Source organism: Rhinolophus sinicus, chromosome 12 (genome assembly GCF_057876585.1).
Source record: "Rhinolophus sinicus isolate RSI-liver-muscle chromosome 12, RSI-T2T, whole genome shotgun sequence".
In the NCBI taxonomy this organism is placed as follows: domain Eukaryota; kingdom Metazoa; phylum Chordata; class Mammalia; order Chiroptera; family Rhinolophidae; genus Rhinolophus; species Rhinolophus sinicus.
In genome coordinates this window covers 23,287,183-23,305,226 of record NC_142512.1, presented here as the reverse complement: position 1 = coordinate 23,305,226, position 18,044 = coordinate 23,287,183, and the positions used below count along the sequence as shown (strand labels likewise).

Below are 18,044 nucleotides of genomic sequence, written 5' to 3'. Positions count from 1 at the left end.
GCGTCTTAAACGATAGACAGAGGAGTAAAAGGAGTTAAAAGAGGAGTGGTAAACGTTTTCCCGCAAAGGTAATTTAGTATGCCCGCTAGCTCCTACGGGGAGAAAAGCCCTTCCTGGCCAACTTCCTGGCCTGAGAACCGGGGGAAACCAGCGGAACGCAGGTGTGCGAGGGCCGGGAGCCGGACGAGCCTGGCCAGCAAGGACTGTACGGCGGCGGGGGAACGCTTTGGCGGGGACACAGGGCCGCTTGGAGGCCGCCACGATGCTCCCTTCCTTGCAGGAATCTCTGGACGGAGATGAAAAGGAGCTAGAGAGCAGCGAAGAGGGTGGCTCTGCCGAGGAGCGGAGATTCGAGCCGCCGCCCAGCAGCCACTACTGTCTCTACAGCTACCGCGGAAGCAGGTGCAGCGCCCGGCCGTCCCTGTGGCCCCGACCCGGTCCCGCATCGCATCCCTGGCCCGGCGGCCTGGCAGCTCTCAAACGCCGTCTACTTCCCGGAGGAGGAGGGTTTGGCCCTAAGGGCCCTCCCTGCCTCACGCCGTTCTTCTGGGCCCCCATCCGGGACTCTTGTGCCTGGGCTTTCCAAGGCTCTGCGTTCTACCCCTGTCATTTTCTCAGCCCCTTCTTGTCGTCCGTGTGCTTATTTTTTTTTTTTTAAGCGTAGTGCCTCGCATGCTCAATGACGTCGATTTCCATCTCCTGTCTTTCCTGTCATTATCTCCCAACTTTCTTCCATTTACCCGCCACATCCTCATCCCCACCCTATCCTCTGGTTATCCTCTATCCTTGCTGCCTCTATTTCCTCCGTCCAGCAGACTCCCCTGGGGCTCTCTTGGCCCTTTAAAGTCTGTGTTTTGTTTTGTTTTTAAGGAAATTTCCTTGGCTTTTCTGAATATTTCATTTCCTTTTCCTCCACCTCTTGGGTGGCCTGGAGAAGGGGCTTTTATCAAGCACTGTTTTATGGGTTTTCCTTGTCATGAGGATAGGCAATGGATCCATGCACTTCTGCCTGGCAGCATTTTTAGTTGATTGTTTGCCCCTACTCTGTTGTCGGGTGGGGCCCCATATACTCCGTTTGCATTAGAGCCCATCATTGATAGCTTTATTGCTTTTTGTGGCGTGCAGATTCGCCCTGCAGCGAGGGGACAGTGGTGATGATGGAAGCCCAAGTGGCTCAAATGCAGAAACTCCATCTGGTGATGATTTCAGGTAAAAACAGCTTGACCATGACCCATGCTTGTGCTTTTGTCTACCGTGCATTTCTGGCCTATAGATGTCAATGCGTACCCATTTCCACTCAGCTTTCCCTGGGTCAAATCATCAAGCCCACCTACCGTGTTTCCCCGAAAATAAGACCTAATGGGACAATCAGCTCTAATGCGTCTTTTGGAGCAAAAATTAATATAAGACCCGGTCTTATACTATATTATATAAGACCCGATCTTATATAAGAACCGGTTCTTATATAAGACAGGGTCTTATATTAATTTTTGCTCCAAAAGACGCTTTAGAGCTGATTGTCCCGTTAGGTCTTATTTTCGGGGAAACACAGTATCTCGAACGAACCTCATCTTGATTTCCTCATTAGTTCATTCATTGAAGTCTGGGGCAAATCCAAATACTGATAGTGCCCCTAGTGATTAGCCAAAGACATTCTGAGTTTCTTGAGTGGAACTCCAGTAAATATTCAATATCATATGGGTACCAAAAAATTTAAAATCTTTCTTTTTTCCCCCATTACAATGCCCTTTTCTAGCTCCTCTGCTGCACACTAGCCTGTAGACTCCAGGACAGCAGAGATTGTTGTCTCTTGTTCATTGATGTCTCCTACCTAGTACCTTGAGTGGTATCTGGCACAGGGTAGACATTTAATACATATTTAGTAAATGAATGAATGAGTGAACTTTAACACTTGATGAAAAGTAGTGATACCTACTGAGAAATTTATGGATGAAATGATATGATGCCCAGGACTTGCTTCAAAATAAATCTGGAAGGTGGGAGGGTGCAGACGGCATGAGGGTACAGATGAAACAAGATTCGCCATAAGCTGGTGATTGTCACAACTGGGTAGTGGGTTCATGTGCATTCATTATACTATTCTCTCTACTTTTTATATGTTTGAAATTTTCCCTAATATAAAACAAAAGACCTTGTGAAGTATTAGGTTAATATTCTCTACTGGGAAGTTTTGTGGTGGAAGACTTTTTCTTCCTGCATATTCAAATTAGAGACTTTGTTATAATCTAAACCAAACTAAAATCTTTATTTTTAGCTCATAAACAATTGCTAAGATAGTGTGTTTATTCATGGATAGTAGGTAGTTGGAGGATTGAGGAAAGAAGTGGAGGCATGAAATAGTGACCTAGGAGAGTAAAAGAGGGAGTGAACCAGGAAGTGGAATGATATCTGGTCAGCAGTAAGGGCCCACTTGAGGCTAGTGACCATTAATTTAAAATGACATTAGACATTGTGGATGTAGTTTTGTTTTGTTTTGTTTTATTTTTTAAGGAGGGTGCAGCTCACCGTGGCCCATGTGGGGATCAAACCAGCAACCTTGGTGTTATTAGCACCACACTCTAACCAACTGAGCTAACTGGCCAACCCTGGATGTAGTTTTTGTCCAACCAGATTCAACTGCTTAGATGCAGGTGCAGAACAGGTAGAGAGCTGGACTAATCAGGCCTGAAGTTTTGCTAAGCAAGTACAGTGAGGTGAAAGCAACAAAGGGGTTAAAGGAGAATTTGTGTCGGGTGTGATTATAACGTCCAGCCATGGAATTTAAGCTAGGTAATGAGAAGGGAAGTGAGATGAGAAACTTAAGGGACTATGAAAAAAAGGTAAGGTCAGTGGATTGGGGGATTCCAATAGAGTCATAATAGTAGAGAGAATGAGCTGGAAAGAGTATAATTTTAAACTGTTTGATGAGTTTGCTCATACTTGGTGACATACATTCCTAGAAGCCTCACCAACAGGAGTCAGACAGAAAGTTTTTCAAGTCCTTAAAGGGACTCTGGCTTTTAGTAATAATCTGATTTATGGGTTGTGAATGCAGTAGGCCACTGGTAAGAAGTGTGTGTCTTTCACTTGTCAAGCCTCTCCTTGGCGGATACTAATCTACCATCTGAAGTGGAGCCAGAGCTGCGCAGTTTCATTGCTAAGCGTCTTTCTAAGGGAGCAGTCTTTGAAGGGCTGGGTAATGTTGCATCTGTGGAGCTGAGGTAAGTATAAAATGTGCTGTGTCCTAAGTTTTTATTTCTGACCTAAATATGAGAAGTGATGAGAAACTCCAAAAGATCAGCTCCCACCAGACCTGCAAGATTCTGTTTTCTGTTCTCTGCCTGCCCGAGCACTGGGCCGTCCACATAAATGTTTGTGGAGTGGAATGAATTGAATGGCCAAGACTCTGCCTCCTACGTGTACTTAGTCTTGTACTTGGAAGAAAAGAGTTAATTAATTACCAAAACTAAAATTGGATACTTTATAGTTTGTCAAGTGCTTTCATGAACTTTGATGCCCTTCTCCCTACAAAAGGGGCGATAGAGCAGATACTCTTACTTACATTTTCACATGAGGAAATAAACTCAGAGTTCAGGTCACGAGGCTGGTCACATCGATGGAGTTCAGGCTTAAATATAGGCATCCTCAGTTGAGTTCCAGCTGTCTTTCCATTACACCCCTTGATTGTTGTTCACTTCAGATCATGATGTTGGCATCAAGTCCACTAAGGAATATGATGCCACAGGTCAAAGATGAGGCCACAAGATAAACATGTCACATCTGCCTAGAGCTTCAATGACCTGTAAAGTTTGGGGGAGGGAGAGAACATGCTTGTATTTATTTAACATGGGTGTACTTTGAACACGAGTGAAATTTGCATGAATTTTTCACATAGCCAAATTCAAAGAAATTCGATGTTTGTTAGGTATTGCTGTAGCTAAAGCCCGTCATGGTATATGTTCATTTTCCTCTGGTGTTACAAGTAAACCAAAGAGAAGTCTGGAAAGTTCTGGCCTAGTTGGCAATATAACAGTATTGCCAGATCAAGATGACCAGGGTTTGGAGCGGCCCACAAAATTATGTGCATGATTTACCAAAATAATACAATGTACCTTTTTCTTTCTTTTCTAGAATTCCAGGTTACCGGGTCGGTTGTTATTACTGCCTTTTCCAACAAGAAAAACTGCTTCCTGAAATGGCAACAATGGACTCTGAACAGAATCCTTCAGAATATGTGGTCTGTTTCTTAGGAGGGTCTGAAAAAGGACTTGAGCTATATCCTTTCTTTGGTCTTTGAGGATATCAGGAAGGAAATTTCCAGAAGGCAAGTGGAGGAATATTACTACCAACCTTCACAAAGCTTTCCTACCCCTTCTGCATTTACTTGAATTACATACCTTCATACAACCAGTTTGTCTTGGCTTATTTTAATTTAGTTTGCATTATTTGCAAGATTTTATATTTCTAGTGAGAGATAAGATACTATCTTGATGCATCCTTTATGACTTCCTTAAGAACATACTTTCAGGCTTGAATTGGACAAGTACATTCAAGGGCTGAAAAATAACATGAACTGTGAGGTAAGATGATTCATTCAATAGTTTTTAAAGACTGAGATGATTAATATACTGTAACTGCCATACTTGTCAAATCATACAGGTGGACACAAAGACACCTAAATTCTAAAAACGTGCTCCTTTGTGGGCTAGTTGAAAGGTACTTGTTAAGGGAAGCAGGGAACATAGTCCTATAAGTGCTACAAGTTTCACAAGACTGCTTCTGATGTTTCGTATCCATGAAAAATTCAGTCCATTAAATTCAAGTGTATGGTGGCATGCCAAGTGAGGAAGAGGGTGCCCTTTTCCTGATTTCTAGGCACATAAGATTTATTAGTCAGAACTAATGGTCCATGAAGCCTCTGGCACCAAAGAAATGCTATGCAATGGTATGACCGTCCTTGAACTCAACATCAAAGATTTTTAGAAACATTTGCCATTTTTCATTAATTGATCTTTTATGAATTAGATACATCCATAGCTATTCATTTGTCCATCTCTTTTAAAAACGATGCATTCAGCTTGTAGCAGTTGTTAAAGTCATAGCTCTTACAAATTTACTACCCATTACATGTGATAATAATTCCTTTTACTTATCATGCACTTATGCACTGCAGGAGAGGAAAGGGTGGCATAGGAGTGAGCCAGGGAGTTGAGTGTAGGGAGAGCTGCTCTCCCATCCTGGAGCTGTTCTACTCGTCCCCAGAGAGCAGCACAGCCTCGAAAGCCAGAGGTGCTCATGGCAGCATGTCTGACGAATAGGCTTGAGTGCTTTGATGCGTTAACCAGTATCTTTCCCTGGTCACATTCTGAGAGTGAATGAGTTGTCTACATTCCTTCAATCATTCAGTAGGCATTTTATAAGCTTATACATAGATGTTTCCGACACTGTCCCAGGTGCTGGAGAGACAAAGATTATTAAGAGAATATCTGCAGTGAGTATACAGTATACTGTGGGGAGATGGACTTGTAAATGCACAACTCCTCCCAGTGAAGTAGCATAGAACCTTGTTAATTCAGTCTCTTCATTCTATATAATGAATCCTCAGTGTGTTTTTAAGAAATTCAGTGTAAAATTAATCCCCGCGCTGCCCATCAAGCCCAGGGAAGTGATATCACAATTCGTTTTTTTGAGTTGGTGGTGTTAGCTTAAAAAATGGAGGTGTCTGGCCCCAGTTCTTTTCACTGTCAAGAGTATCGTGAGAAAGTGTTAAGCCTGCTAAGGTTAAGGCTTATATTAAAGCAAGTGACGTTCTTTCTTGATCTAGGAAAGAGGCCTGGAAAACCACATAAAGTCTTACCTGAGCAGTTGGTTTGAGGATGTTGTATGCCCAATCCAGCGGGTAGTTCTTCTCTTTCAGGAGAAGCTTACCTTTCTGCTACATGCCGTAAGTCTTGCCCACAAAGCATTTCCTTAATCGAGAATCACTTTGGCAGAGTTTGGATTCTTTATAAAGACATATTCATTTTCTTTAACATGACTTTCCTCCCCTCCACCCCCGAATATTCATTCAAGCTATGCTTGCAATCAGGATAGACCACCCTCTATTTACTCAGATCTAGAAAGTTATATTACTAAGGTAGAACTGCAAATAATAAGTCTTCCTAATAGGATAAAACATTTTTAAATAATTACTTTTTGAAATGATTTGGGAGAGGTGTAATTTCCAAAATAATTTGAGAAGGAAAACAAAAATCCAAAGTGATTTTAACTATATAAAAATGGCCAGGTAAATAATGAAAAGTTCACTCAAATATCCAGACACTGGGGAAGGCTTGAGTAAACGGCCAGGTTTTGCGTTTCAATGTGTGGTGGGTAGGTGCAGCTGAGACTGGATGGCCCCATGAGACCAGGTGGGAAAAACCAAGTTTCTGACTGCTCGTGAGCAGCAGCTGAACAAGACTCTCTGGAGAGCTAGCTCCTGGGCGGTACCCACCAGGCTTGTGGTTTGGAGGAAGGTGACGTTGAATCACGTGTAGCTGCTCAATAAGGAAAACTGGAATACGTGTATCAACAGGCTTTATTTTTCTCTCGTAGGCTCTGAGTTATACTCCTGTTGAGGTTAAAGAATCAGATGAAAAAACAAAGAGAGACATTAACAGGTAAAGAACAGTTTCGCAGAGGAATTTTCCTGCAGCAAACCTGAAATTTATGTTTTTAAAATCTCCCCAGTGCAGAATGCTTTCTCCCTCCCATCCCTCGATACTGTTGGTGTAAAAGGACTGTGTGTGTGGCAGGTTTCTGAGTGTGGCTAGTCTTCAAGGCCTTCTTCACGAGGGCACCATGACATCCTTGTGCATGGCCATGACGGAGGAGCAGCGTAAGTCTGTGGTCATCGACTGCAGTAGCTCCCAGCCTCAGTTCTACAATGCAGGTGAGCCACAACCTCTGGGGAGGGTCCTGGGGCTCTTGGCAGTCTCTGTTTTTGCACTGAGAACAAATGGTACAAACTTAACCCTTCTTGCTTTGTGCAGTTTTACATGTTTATCCCAAACTCACCAAAAACAATAGCAGTTCTAGAAACATGGAAATCACATCATGCCTAACAATTCCACTCCTAAGTATATAGAGAAACTCTTGTATATGTATACAAGGAGACAAATAAAAAATATTCATAAAGGCATTGTTTGAAACAGCAAAGAATTGGAAGCAACTTAAATGCCTATCAATAGGAAAATTGATATGCTGCTATGTTCAGGCAATGAAATACTATATAGCAACGAAAATGAACAAATGAGCTACATGTGTCTGTATAGCTCACAAACATACTACTGAAACAGCCATTAAAGAAAAATACATAAAGTTTTAACGTGCAAAATAATACTATATAAGGCTTAGAGATTTAAAAAAACAAGTATGTAGCAAGAATTTTAAAAAATACATGGGAATGATAATCCTTTCTAATGGGAAAGAAAGGGGATGCAATTGGGAAGCGGCACATGGGGGTCTCAAATACTTTGGTATTTCTTAGCCAGGTGGTGAGCACACTATTTTCTTAGACTGTTATAGAAGTCATAAATAATTCATTGTAAGTGTTTTTATAAAGAAAGAATATCACAATGTATACAAATAGCAAATCACTATGTTTTACACCTGAAATTAATATAATGCTATATGTCAATTATACTTCAATTTTAAATAAATAAATAAATAGAAAAAGAATGTTTGTGCTTTGTAGGATTTTATTTTTATTCATTTAATTTTTCTAAAATATTTTGCAGGAAGCAACCGGTTTTGTGAGGATTGGATGCAGGCGTTTTTGAATGGTGCTGAAGGAGGTAACCCTTTTCTTTTTCGACAAGTACTGGAGAACTTTAAACTAAAGGTAATTAACCGTCTGTGTGCCAGTGCCACATGTAATTTTACTCTGAATTTTAATTAGTACTAGTGACAGACTAACACATCTATTTTACAGCTGTGATGTCTATTAAATAGGACATTCTCAAAATTAGAACCCTTAGAAGGCATTTACTTTATGTTTTTCAGTGGCTTCTGCATACATATTATTGCATTTCCAGTTAATTGGGTTGAATGCTTGCTTATATCTCAGGGACATCAATCTTATAATTTGTGACATATCTTAATTGGAAAGCACAAAAAAAGTGGCTCAGTGTCTGTGGGTTCAAAATGAAGTGTTGTCGCCTTATTTAGGAGATTTTTTAAAGTATTTTTACTTTATATGAGATTTTGTTCTGCCAAGAGTGAAGTATATTAGCAATAAAAATGACAAATATTTAAAATAAAAAGCAAACATCTTAGCAACATATATTGTTTTCAGCTGGATAGGACATATTTTTCAGGTTTTATTGTCTCACTAAACACATATTTAACTGGGTAATCTTTTTCTAGGCAATACAAGATACAAATAATTTGAAGAGATTTATTCGACAAGCAGAAATGAATCATTATGCTTTGTTTAAATGTTACATGTTCCTAAAGAACTGTGGTAGTGGAGATACCCTTTTGAAGATTGTTAAAGTGGAACATGAAGAAATGCCCGAAGCCAAAAATGTGGTAGCCGTCCTTGAAGAATTTATGAAAGAAGCTCTTGCGCAAGGTTTTTGATCATGGATTTTGAGATAACTATTGTGAAGTTGTGTGTTCCAGCATTGGTGTTTGAAATTGCAGTAGTTATAATTGTCATAGGATTGCTGTTTACGATTATTTGAAATGCGTTCCAGATTTTTTCATTTGGTACTCTTAAAATTTGACTTAGACATGAAAATCTGAGGAACATCTTCTCTGAGTCCTAGATAGTTGTATGTTAGAGTTGTGGAATTTTAGTACATTGCTGGTCCCATAAATTCTAGACTTCAGGGAGTTGTTGCTTGAAAAACTTCAGAGGTGATTTAGTGGCTTCTCTCAGGAGTCTGCTGTAGTATTTAGCCATCTTTCTTCTCAGAAAAATCGTAATACTTCTTTCTAAATGTATTATAGCTTCTTTAAACAAGTGTACTCCTCGTCTTAGGACACATTAGCATCGTGACACCGTTTCAAAGACAGATCTGTGCATCCTGTGGGTGCTCGATAGACTTTTTTTGGTCTGGTTGATAATGGCGTGGATGATGAAGCCAGCTTTTAAGTCAATATGCAGATAAATCATGAGTGTGTAACAAATGAAATGAGCTTTAAAACACAGATGCCCTTGCTTCAAGATAAAACATCATCTCTGATGGAGAGCTACTGGAGAAGTGGCCCACATCACTTCTTGTCATTCATTTGTTCACAGGTAGTATTTTTAGTTCACAGAGCCTGTATTTTTTTCTTTTATATAAAAATGCTGGAGTTTGTAAACAGAATGTTAAAAATGAAACAAAGTACATACATTTTACAAGCTGTAACATAAAGAACACTAACAGATTCTTCATAGAAGTTACTCATTGATTTTAGGTGTGTTTTTGTTTTATTTTGTTTCTATAAATTTTATTGGGGAATATTGGGGGACAGTGTGTTTCTCCGGGGCCCATCAGCTCCAAGTCATTGTCCTTCAATCTAGTTGTGGAGGGCGCAGCTCAGCTCCAAGTCCAGTCACCGTTTTCAATCTTTAGTTGCAGGGGGCACAGCCCACCATCCCATGCGGGGAATTGAACCAGCAACCTTGTTGTTGAGAGCTCGCACTCTAACCAACCAAGCCATCCGGCTGCCCCATGATTTCAGTTTTTTGCACTTTCTACAAGCCTCATGTTTTACTCCGAAATCAGCTGAAAGTGCCTGCAGCTAGAACCATTTATAACTCCCATGGAAACCAACTGTAGCTACACACATGATTGTACTTTGTTCTGCATAGCTCTTTAATAAGTCCATGTGATAATGAATTTTGTTTAGAAGATCAGAAGTCTTATGTTCTCACCACCCTCAGGATGCTTGGAGGCACACGAGTCCATAAAAATCCTCTCCTAACCTCATATACCTTCACATTAAGTGTTGAGTTTTAATTTTCAAAATAACTGACAACAGCCTGCCTTCTCTTCTACAGAAGTGTAGGGACATGATTCAGTAAGCCATTTCTTTTCCTTTAATGAGAAATACAATTTAGGATCTTCATAAAGGCTTTCATATGGTTTTAAACTTTAATAACTTGGATTGTAGGCAGTGTCGGAAAAAAAATCCAAGTAGCATTTTTTATAGCATTAAATTCAGAATGACTATGGGAAATAAGCAATTTTATGGCACTACCCTTGCATCGACTTTTTCTAATGTACTTGGTTGGCCTGCTTGGAAATTAATTTTTTAAATAAATAACATTAGGACAGCAACATTTTGAGTCTGGAAAACATTTTTCTTTTTCAAATTAACATGTCTTTCAAGAGTCCATGTTGTAAATGGCATTTGAAAGCAAATATATTACCTACTTTAAGTCATTTATGGATATAGTTAAGGGATAATTACATATTCTTTATGTGTACTTTTATATATATATTTTGTAATGTAGGCTCACTACATTATAGTTGTATACAATACAGTCTTATTTTAAAAGTCTGTGACAAACTGTATCACTGCTTTAGACAAGGAAAACGGTGACATGGAATTGAATGTCTTGTTGACCATGAGAAGAAACTCAAACAGCTCATGACCAGAAATGTACTGTATTCAAATCTTAATACGCTAAATGTATTAACTTTTAAAGTTTTGGAAAGAATTTGTTCAGTGTGGAATGCACTTATGTATTATTTGTGTGCTATACACACAGAGGGAATGTATGTTTGTCATGTATCAAAATGGTTTCAGTTTATCTGTAATTATATTTGTAATAATAATAATAATAATACAACTTAGCTTCTCACCAACGCAGTCGTTTTTATTTAATGAGCTCAATTCTCAGGCCTGACATTTTAATTAATTCACAACAAGTTTGTGGGGAAATTATACTTGTTATATTAAAGAATTTGTTGAAAATCAAATCACCTGCGGGGATACATCTTTTTGCATCTTACAAGAGGCATCAGGCAGGGTGTAAGAGCAATTTCCATCACAATGTTTTATTCATTGTCCAGTAAAGTTACACCTGTAGCACGCAATAACCCAGGTCACTTCCTTTCACTCTCATTCATTATTCACCATGACAGAATGCCTGTCCTGTACCAGAGGATCACTGTACCAGATGCCAGAAAAGCCTGCAGGCTTCTCGGAAATAAGATTCAGTTACTAGGACTACACTTTCCTAACCCTGTGTCTTCTCAGGAATGGAAACTGCTGGCTTCAATCAAGTCTTTCCACTTGGGTCTAAGAGGGCAGCTCCAGTTCTGTAACTGCTAAACTTCCTAAGTGGGACTCACCAACTTTAAATCACTCTGAGTTGGCATAAATGCTAGATTCTGGAAATCACGGGTGATAGGGAGCAGTAATGAGTGGCTAGCTGTGGATTTTTGTAAACCACTTCCAGGAGGGCGGACAAAATGGAGATTCTGTTAAGTGAACACTGGGTGAATGTTCCAAGGTTCATCACTGTTCCTGGATGGCCTTCCTACAGGGAGACAGGATCTTTAAACAGACTCCCTGACACGTCTACAGAGTTAGAGTCCTTGACGTCCTATACAGACACCTGAGGGCTGAGAGCATGAACTTTGCAACCAGGCAGCCCTGGGTAGGAATCCAGCCATGCGACATACGACCAGCAAGTTACTGAACTTCCCTACGCCTTCCCCTCAGGTGTCAATATGGGAATATTTATACACACTTCACGCCAAGTAGCTGTACAATACATGAGAATAAGATATTGAAAATGCTTCCTCCAGTACCTAGCACACAGTAGGTACGCAGTAAATGTTCTTCCTAATTACATTATTGGTAAACATTAAGTTACCGGGAGAATGAGAATCTGGTAGGAGGGAGGAACCAGAAAAGTGCAAAGAGAAGTGATAGGAGGCCAAAGGCAAAGCTAACTGAACAGTTTTGGGGTGTCCAGGGAGCCTGCCTTTACATGTCTCAGGTGTGGGAGCCCAGGACTGACCTGGGAACACTGGTCTCAGACAGGGTCCCGACTTTCCTTAAAGGGAAGTCACTTTGCGCTCCAAAGAGAAGTGGGTTCTTTGACCTTTAGCCTGCACTGTTCTCTAAAGTTTGTTTTGGAATGACTTCTGCAGCATTTAGAAATATTTAAAAATGATACACAGAAACTGATATGAAAGAATATTACAGGAAACAACTCCCATACTGAATTTAACAGGGTAGTTTAATCCTCAAATGAAATTTAACAGTTATGAACGGCAAAACTATACACCCTGCCACTGGTTTAGAAAAACGGGTGAAAACAGTTCACTTTCTCAGGCTGCCTCTACTCAAAGCGCACTTGATCGCTAACCTTACCAAGCACCAGATTTCACCTTTCACATTTATGCTCCTCTCGTTCGCCCCTTCTGTGTATGAATTGACCACGCCCTTTTACATGGAGAACATTCCTATCGTTCCTCAAGATCAGGGGATAGGCTGTTGACAGCCTCCAGAAAGGCCTAAAGACTAGGCTATCAGGGTAAAGAAGGAAGTACTTAGGAAATTTCAAAGAAGATTCCTCCAAGAATAGTAGTCCAAGTGTTCATTTCTCATCGGGGTATAGAGTAAGGATGGAAGGGGAAGGCGGGACAGACAGCAGGCTCACAGGTTCTGGCCCGGAAGCCATGCATCAGTTTCCTTATTCACAGCCATTCCTCCCCCCATCATACACAAAACTGTCTATCTGTGCATTTTTCTAGGAAGAGAAATCACAGCTTTCATCAACCACTCAAAAGCATTCAGTAACTCAAGAAAGGTTACGAACCACCAAACCTGAGACACAGGCACCAAGAACCAATGCCCGATTTGTATTGTATAAATCATAGACCCACCACTCCTGCTACCCGCTCTCTCCCCCTACCTTGACCCAGATGGAGATGAAACAGGCCCCAATCAGGCCAGCCCTTCAGGTCACTTTCTGAATAACCAAGGCCTTAAAAAAAAATCTTTAATGGAATCTGTGCTCAAATAATATGTTACAACAAAAATATACAGAATGTACACAATACAAAAATATTTAGAAACAAACATTGCAGTTTGTGTTTTGTTTTCCATTTAAGTCCTTGTATGTGTGTGTGTGGGGGGGCAGGAAGTTCAGTGTTGGGGGCTGTTTTTTAAGGCAGAGGAGTGCTGGCGCTTTCCAGCCAGCCCTGGGAGCAACGCGAATATGATGCCAGGAAAGGGCTTGCGCTGTGCTCGGGAACCTGCATTATTCGCAAACGAAATTGGACACTGGGGAAAGATCTGGGCTTTGTGAGCAATTGATTCCCCTAATCTTCTGGGCAAGAAGAGTTCTCATGGAAATTGAGAATCCTATTAGCAGGCAAAAGTGCCTCATTAGGGAGCTTTTCCTAATTAAAAAACGAATGATTAATGGTGTCATTGAAGGGAAATTTCTTCTTTGAAGGTTTGTTTTCTTCCCCCCCCCCCACCCCCGTTTCTGTGATTCCTCTTCTGTTTAACGAGAGAGCAAGTCTGTGGCTGCTGTGTGCAGAATGCCTAGATTTCAACTCTTGTGTCGTGTGGATGCAAATCTGACCTCCGTCCACAGCCTGAAGATTCACTGCACCCTCACTTTCCGGCACACTGGCCAGGTGGCCATACTGGGTGAGGAAGGAGGCATGATGCCAGCAGGGTACTGGGAGCGAGGGAAAAAAGGGACCTGCTGAGGAGAAAGCATGACACCAAAAAGGAAACCTTTCTTACCAGACAGCTGTCTCCGGCCCTGGGTGGGAGACCTGGGTTGTGTGAAGTGACTGTCGTCATCCCAGCTTGGAAAGGATGGTTGGTGGAGGGTAGTGGAGGTGGGTGACAGGCCGACCAAAGAACGTTTGGGTTGCCTTTGGATACTCCACTGATGGAGCAGTTGGGGCTGGCGGCCGGCGGCATCGGTGAGGCTCTCTGAGCAGGCTCCAGACCTCGAAGGACAGTTATCAGGACGGCAGGTGGGATGTCCAACTCAGGCTGTCGTTCTCAGTAACCAGCTTCTATCTGAAGCCCTGAGGCAACTGGATGCTTCTCTGAGGGCTTTCTAGAGTCTTCTGGTCCGCAGTCTTCTTACCCCTGAGAAGAAGGCCCCTCTCCAGGCCACACCAGACAAAGACAGTGGTGGCTCTCTGCTCCTTCCACGCACAACCCAGAAGCCCCAGGTGCCAAACAGGACCTGGAGAGGTACTAGCTGCCTCTGCTCCTCCAGGAAGGGACCTCACCACTTGGGTCCAGCAGCAGCTGCAGCGCATGGCCAAGGCCCCCTTCCTCACCCTTCCCCAAGTCTTCTTGGCCCCCAGTTCCAACTCAGTCTCCTCTCCTGAGAAGCTGACTCTTCCAGCTTCACCTTTCTCTCAAGAGGACACAGAATGGCTGGAAGGGCACAGACAGGGTGTCTCAGGGCGACGCAGCTCAGCCAAAGATCTGGGCCCACGCCACCTCAGGTGGGCCGTCCTCAGCACAGGACCGGCACAGTGCAGCACGACCTCGGGAGCCATACGTGGGGCCAGGACAAACTATTTAGCAATGGGCAAAGGCAGGGAAGGGCCTGGCATAGCCTGGGGCTGAGCGGGGTGCCCTGGGTAGGAAGACTGCCCATTTATGTGTGACCACTGGGGATAGGAAGCCACAGGGGCCCAAGACCTCCAAATGTCTGGCCTGGCTGACTTCAGACCTCGGAGTACACAACGGCTCTCATGAGCACGTGCCTGGCAGAAGGCGGTCCCCACACTCCTGCCCTTGTTCCTGCACGAACCCAGCCCCTTTGCCTCCCAGACTTTGATTTTTCATCCTTCTGGGCTGTCAGTAGTTCGGAGTTCAAGAGCATTATAAAAGGAGTGACATTCTGTCAAAGGCCCCACACTCTCCCCTCGGGGTGCACCAGCTCCTAGTAGGGGGTCATTCGCTTGGCTTCGTATTCCCACTTGTGAAATGGGGGTGGGGATGGATTTGATAGGGTTCAGTTCCCTCCTAGCTCCGAGCAGCTGACTCTATGGGCTGCCCTCACCTTTGATGCTCCTCCAAACACCCAACAATTCCTCTTTAGAAGCAGTTTACCGCCTAAATTAGAATTCCTTTAGCTGCAACCTCCTGTCCTCCTGACTCAAAAGGAAACATGGCTTTAATATTCCTGCCCCAGCCTGTCTTGCACCCCCAAAACCCTTTCCCTCCTAATGGAGACAGAACAGAACCTTTTCAGATATGAACGCCACCCCAGAGCAGAACTTGGCAAAGGTGAGGAAACCCTCAGGATCCTGAGAGGCCCTGGAAGGGTGCGAGGTCTCCCCCCACTGGGGACAATTCTTTCACTGGTCAGTGATTCTCAGAGGCCTGGAAGGGATAGGGGTGGGGGCGTGGGAAAGAAGGGGCAAGCTTTGCTAAAAGCAAGGATCCTCAGGCACCACACCCTCCACCTCTCAGCCCCTCCCTTCCTCTCACATAGACACCTCCACAGACCCCGCTGCCCCTCAGGCTTCCTCTGCAGTATCCTTGGCACCTCCGGTGGTCTTTCCCATCACACGGGCATCTCCGCCCACCAAACCGTGCGAGTGTACACGCATCGGAACATCGTTTCCACAACCAAAGGAGAGGCATCATGTAGGGTCAGGGCAATGGAAGGGAAGGGACGTTGGGGCACTGGTGTGAGACGCCAGCGTTCTGGGAGAGAGGGAGGGAGACGGCACAGTTGGTCCTGGGACTTCCCCAGGGTGGAACTTGGGATGAAGTTCGTTCCCTCTTGCTGGGGTTCCTCCTGCTGCGTACCCCCAGGGCAAGGGTGAGGCCTGAAGTTACACACTCTCCCTCCTCTGTCCACCCACCCAGGCACTAGAGGCCACACCCAGTGCTCACCGTCAGGCACAGAAGGGCACCTTGGGCTCCCTCAGGCCAACGTCACCATGTCCACCAGACCCTACAGCTGGAGAGGGCGCATTTCCTGGCCTGCAGTCATCTCTAGGCTGGACGAGGGCCTGCCTGCTACTACCCCCTCAGGCCTTGCTTACACCCATACGGTCTCTCAGAGTGGAGGATAAGGCTTCTGCCCGATCTGTAATGGGGGAGGGGACCACTGAACGCATGGAAGAAGCCCAGCCCAGAGGACGGCCCGTCACCCCACCCCAGGCCTTTGCCCTGGCCCTATTATCTTCAGAACAGTCCAGAAAACAACAGTAGCCACATCCAACTTCTCCAGCAGACGCTTCTCAGAAAAGAGCCTTCAGTGCGTGTCCAACTCTGAACACAAATATTACAGCGGCCTAGTGTCGCTTGTCCTGTCCTCTGCGGCCTCACTGAGCTGGTGATGAGAAAAAGAACACAGATGCTCCTTCCTGATGCTGCTTTGCCCTCCCCTCCCCAACCTTGGTCCCCCAGCCCTTCAGGGGGGTGGTGGCAACTTTAAGTCCAGCAGGGTATAGGCGAAGATATTCCAGAAGACAGCAAACAGCACAAAGATGGTGTACATGGCCACAAAAATCCACCACAGCGACTGGTCCTGCAGCCTCTGTTCATAGTTCCTCAGCACCACCACACCCAGGGTGATGCCCACGGCGACACCACCCAAGTGCGCCACGAAGCTCGGGTGAGGGCACGGGGGATAGGCCGACGGGTGGAACCGGAGCCACACAGCCCGACCAAACTCCATGCTCACTGCAAAGGGAAGAAGCACAGAGAAGTCACAGGAGGGCCACTGGGCAGGGGCTGAGGGACAGGCCTTGCACTCCATCCACCCATCCATCCTCCCATCCATCCATCCATCCTCCCATCCATCCATCCATCCATCCATCCATCCATCCATCCATCCATCCATCCTCCCATCCATCCATCCATCCATCCATCCATCCATCCATCCATCCATCCATCCTCCCATCCATCCATCCTCCCATCCATCCTCCCATCCATCCCTCCATCCATCCATCCATCCATCCATCCTCCCATCCATCCTCCCATCCATCCATCCATCCATCCATCCATCCATCCACCCATCCATCCTCCCACCCATCCATCCTCCCATCCATCCATCCATCCATCCATCCATCCATCCATCCATCCATCCTCCCACACATCCATCCTCCCATCCATCCATCCACCCAGGTGCCCCCTTGGCCCATCAATTCATTCACGACGAGACAAGCACTGTTTTTTCTATGTGCTGGAGTAAGAGTCGTGAAGAAGACAAACCTCTATTCTCCCAGAGCTTACAGGATCTGGCAATAAACCAGCACACAATTACATACATAAGATAATTTCAGTATGAGAAATTCTATGGGAAACAAAAACAGGTGATTTCAAATCAACAGTGGGTGTAAGAAGGAGGATTCTTTAGTTTGGAGAGTCAGGCAAGATCTCCGTAAAGAGGTGACATTTGAGCTGAGATGTGACTATCACGAGAAGACCCTCAGAAGAACATTCCAGGCAGAGGGGATGGCTTGTGCAGCAGCCCAAAGGCCCTCGAACCCCTGCTGTCACGGGTCCTGGAGGCTCAGTCTCCCCATCTGTATGAAGTCTCAGCCTTTATGTACCAGGCTACCCTGCTGGAACATTAATAACAACTGCAATAGGTGGTAGCACTTTACAGTTTATAAAGTGTTTTTATGTGTTATTTCAAAACACTTAGGAAGCCCTCAGAACGATTACTCTTGTGGTTGGAAGGTAGGGATGGAGGGGGAGATGGGAAAAGAAGGACTGGAAATAAATAGTTGCAACAAACTGCTGGAATTTCTCTCTTGACAGATTCTAAAATGCCCACATCCTGCTCTCCAATCCATCCTTCCTGCATGAACTTCTTGGGTTGGCCAATCCAATGGGAATGTACTCTCTGGAAAGGATAGATGCTGGGAAACTGTGTGCCATTTTGTTACCTGCCTCCCACGGATGCTGAGGGCAAGGGCTCTTATTGCTGTTTTACATCCAAGGCAAACATAACAGATTGAAAGAAAGCCCTTGGAGGGGAATTTTGTCCTTGATCAGTTACCATTTAATTAACAGTGCCCCTCTCACCATTCTAACCACTCCAG

The 18,044-nt window shown here is 44.1% G+C and overlaps 2 protein-coding genes across 5 annotated transcripts in view; one reads left to right on the top strand and one right to left on the bottom strand.

Annotated features, from left to right (window-relative positions):
- Nucleotides 1-142: 142 nt before the first annotated feature.
- Nucleotides 143-10,844, top strand: C12H17orf75 (chromosome 12 C17orf75 homolog). The gene is made up of 10 exons (XM_019750732.3): nt 143-402; nt 1,126-1,209; nt 3,096-3,221; nt 4,132-4,275; nt 4,523-4,580; nt 5,825-5,944; nt 6,595-6,659; nt 6,795-6,931; nt 7,779-7,882; nt 8,407-10,844. Exons 1-10 carry the CDS (start codon nt 263-265, stop codon nt 8,620-8,622), a joined length of 1,194 nt encoding a protein of 397 aa, XP_019606291.2. The 5' UTR covers nt 143-262; the 3' UTR covers nt 8,623-10,844.
- Nucleotides 10,845-12,980: 2,136 nt separating this feature from the next.
- Nucleotides 12,981-18,044, bottom strand: part of RHBDL3 (rhomboid like 3) — a 47,231-nt gene continuing 42,167 nt past the window's right edge. For all 4 annotated transcript variants that reach the window (XM_019750723.3, XM_074319996.2, XM_074319997.2 and 1 more), the window contains one exon: nt 12,981-16,677. In XM_019750723.3, the coding sequence (XP_019606282.1) occupies nt 16,406-16,677 (272 nt within the window). In that variant the 3' untranslated portion in view covers nt 12,981-16,405. The remainder of the gene's footprint in view (nt 16,678-18,044) is intronic.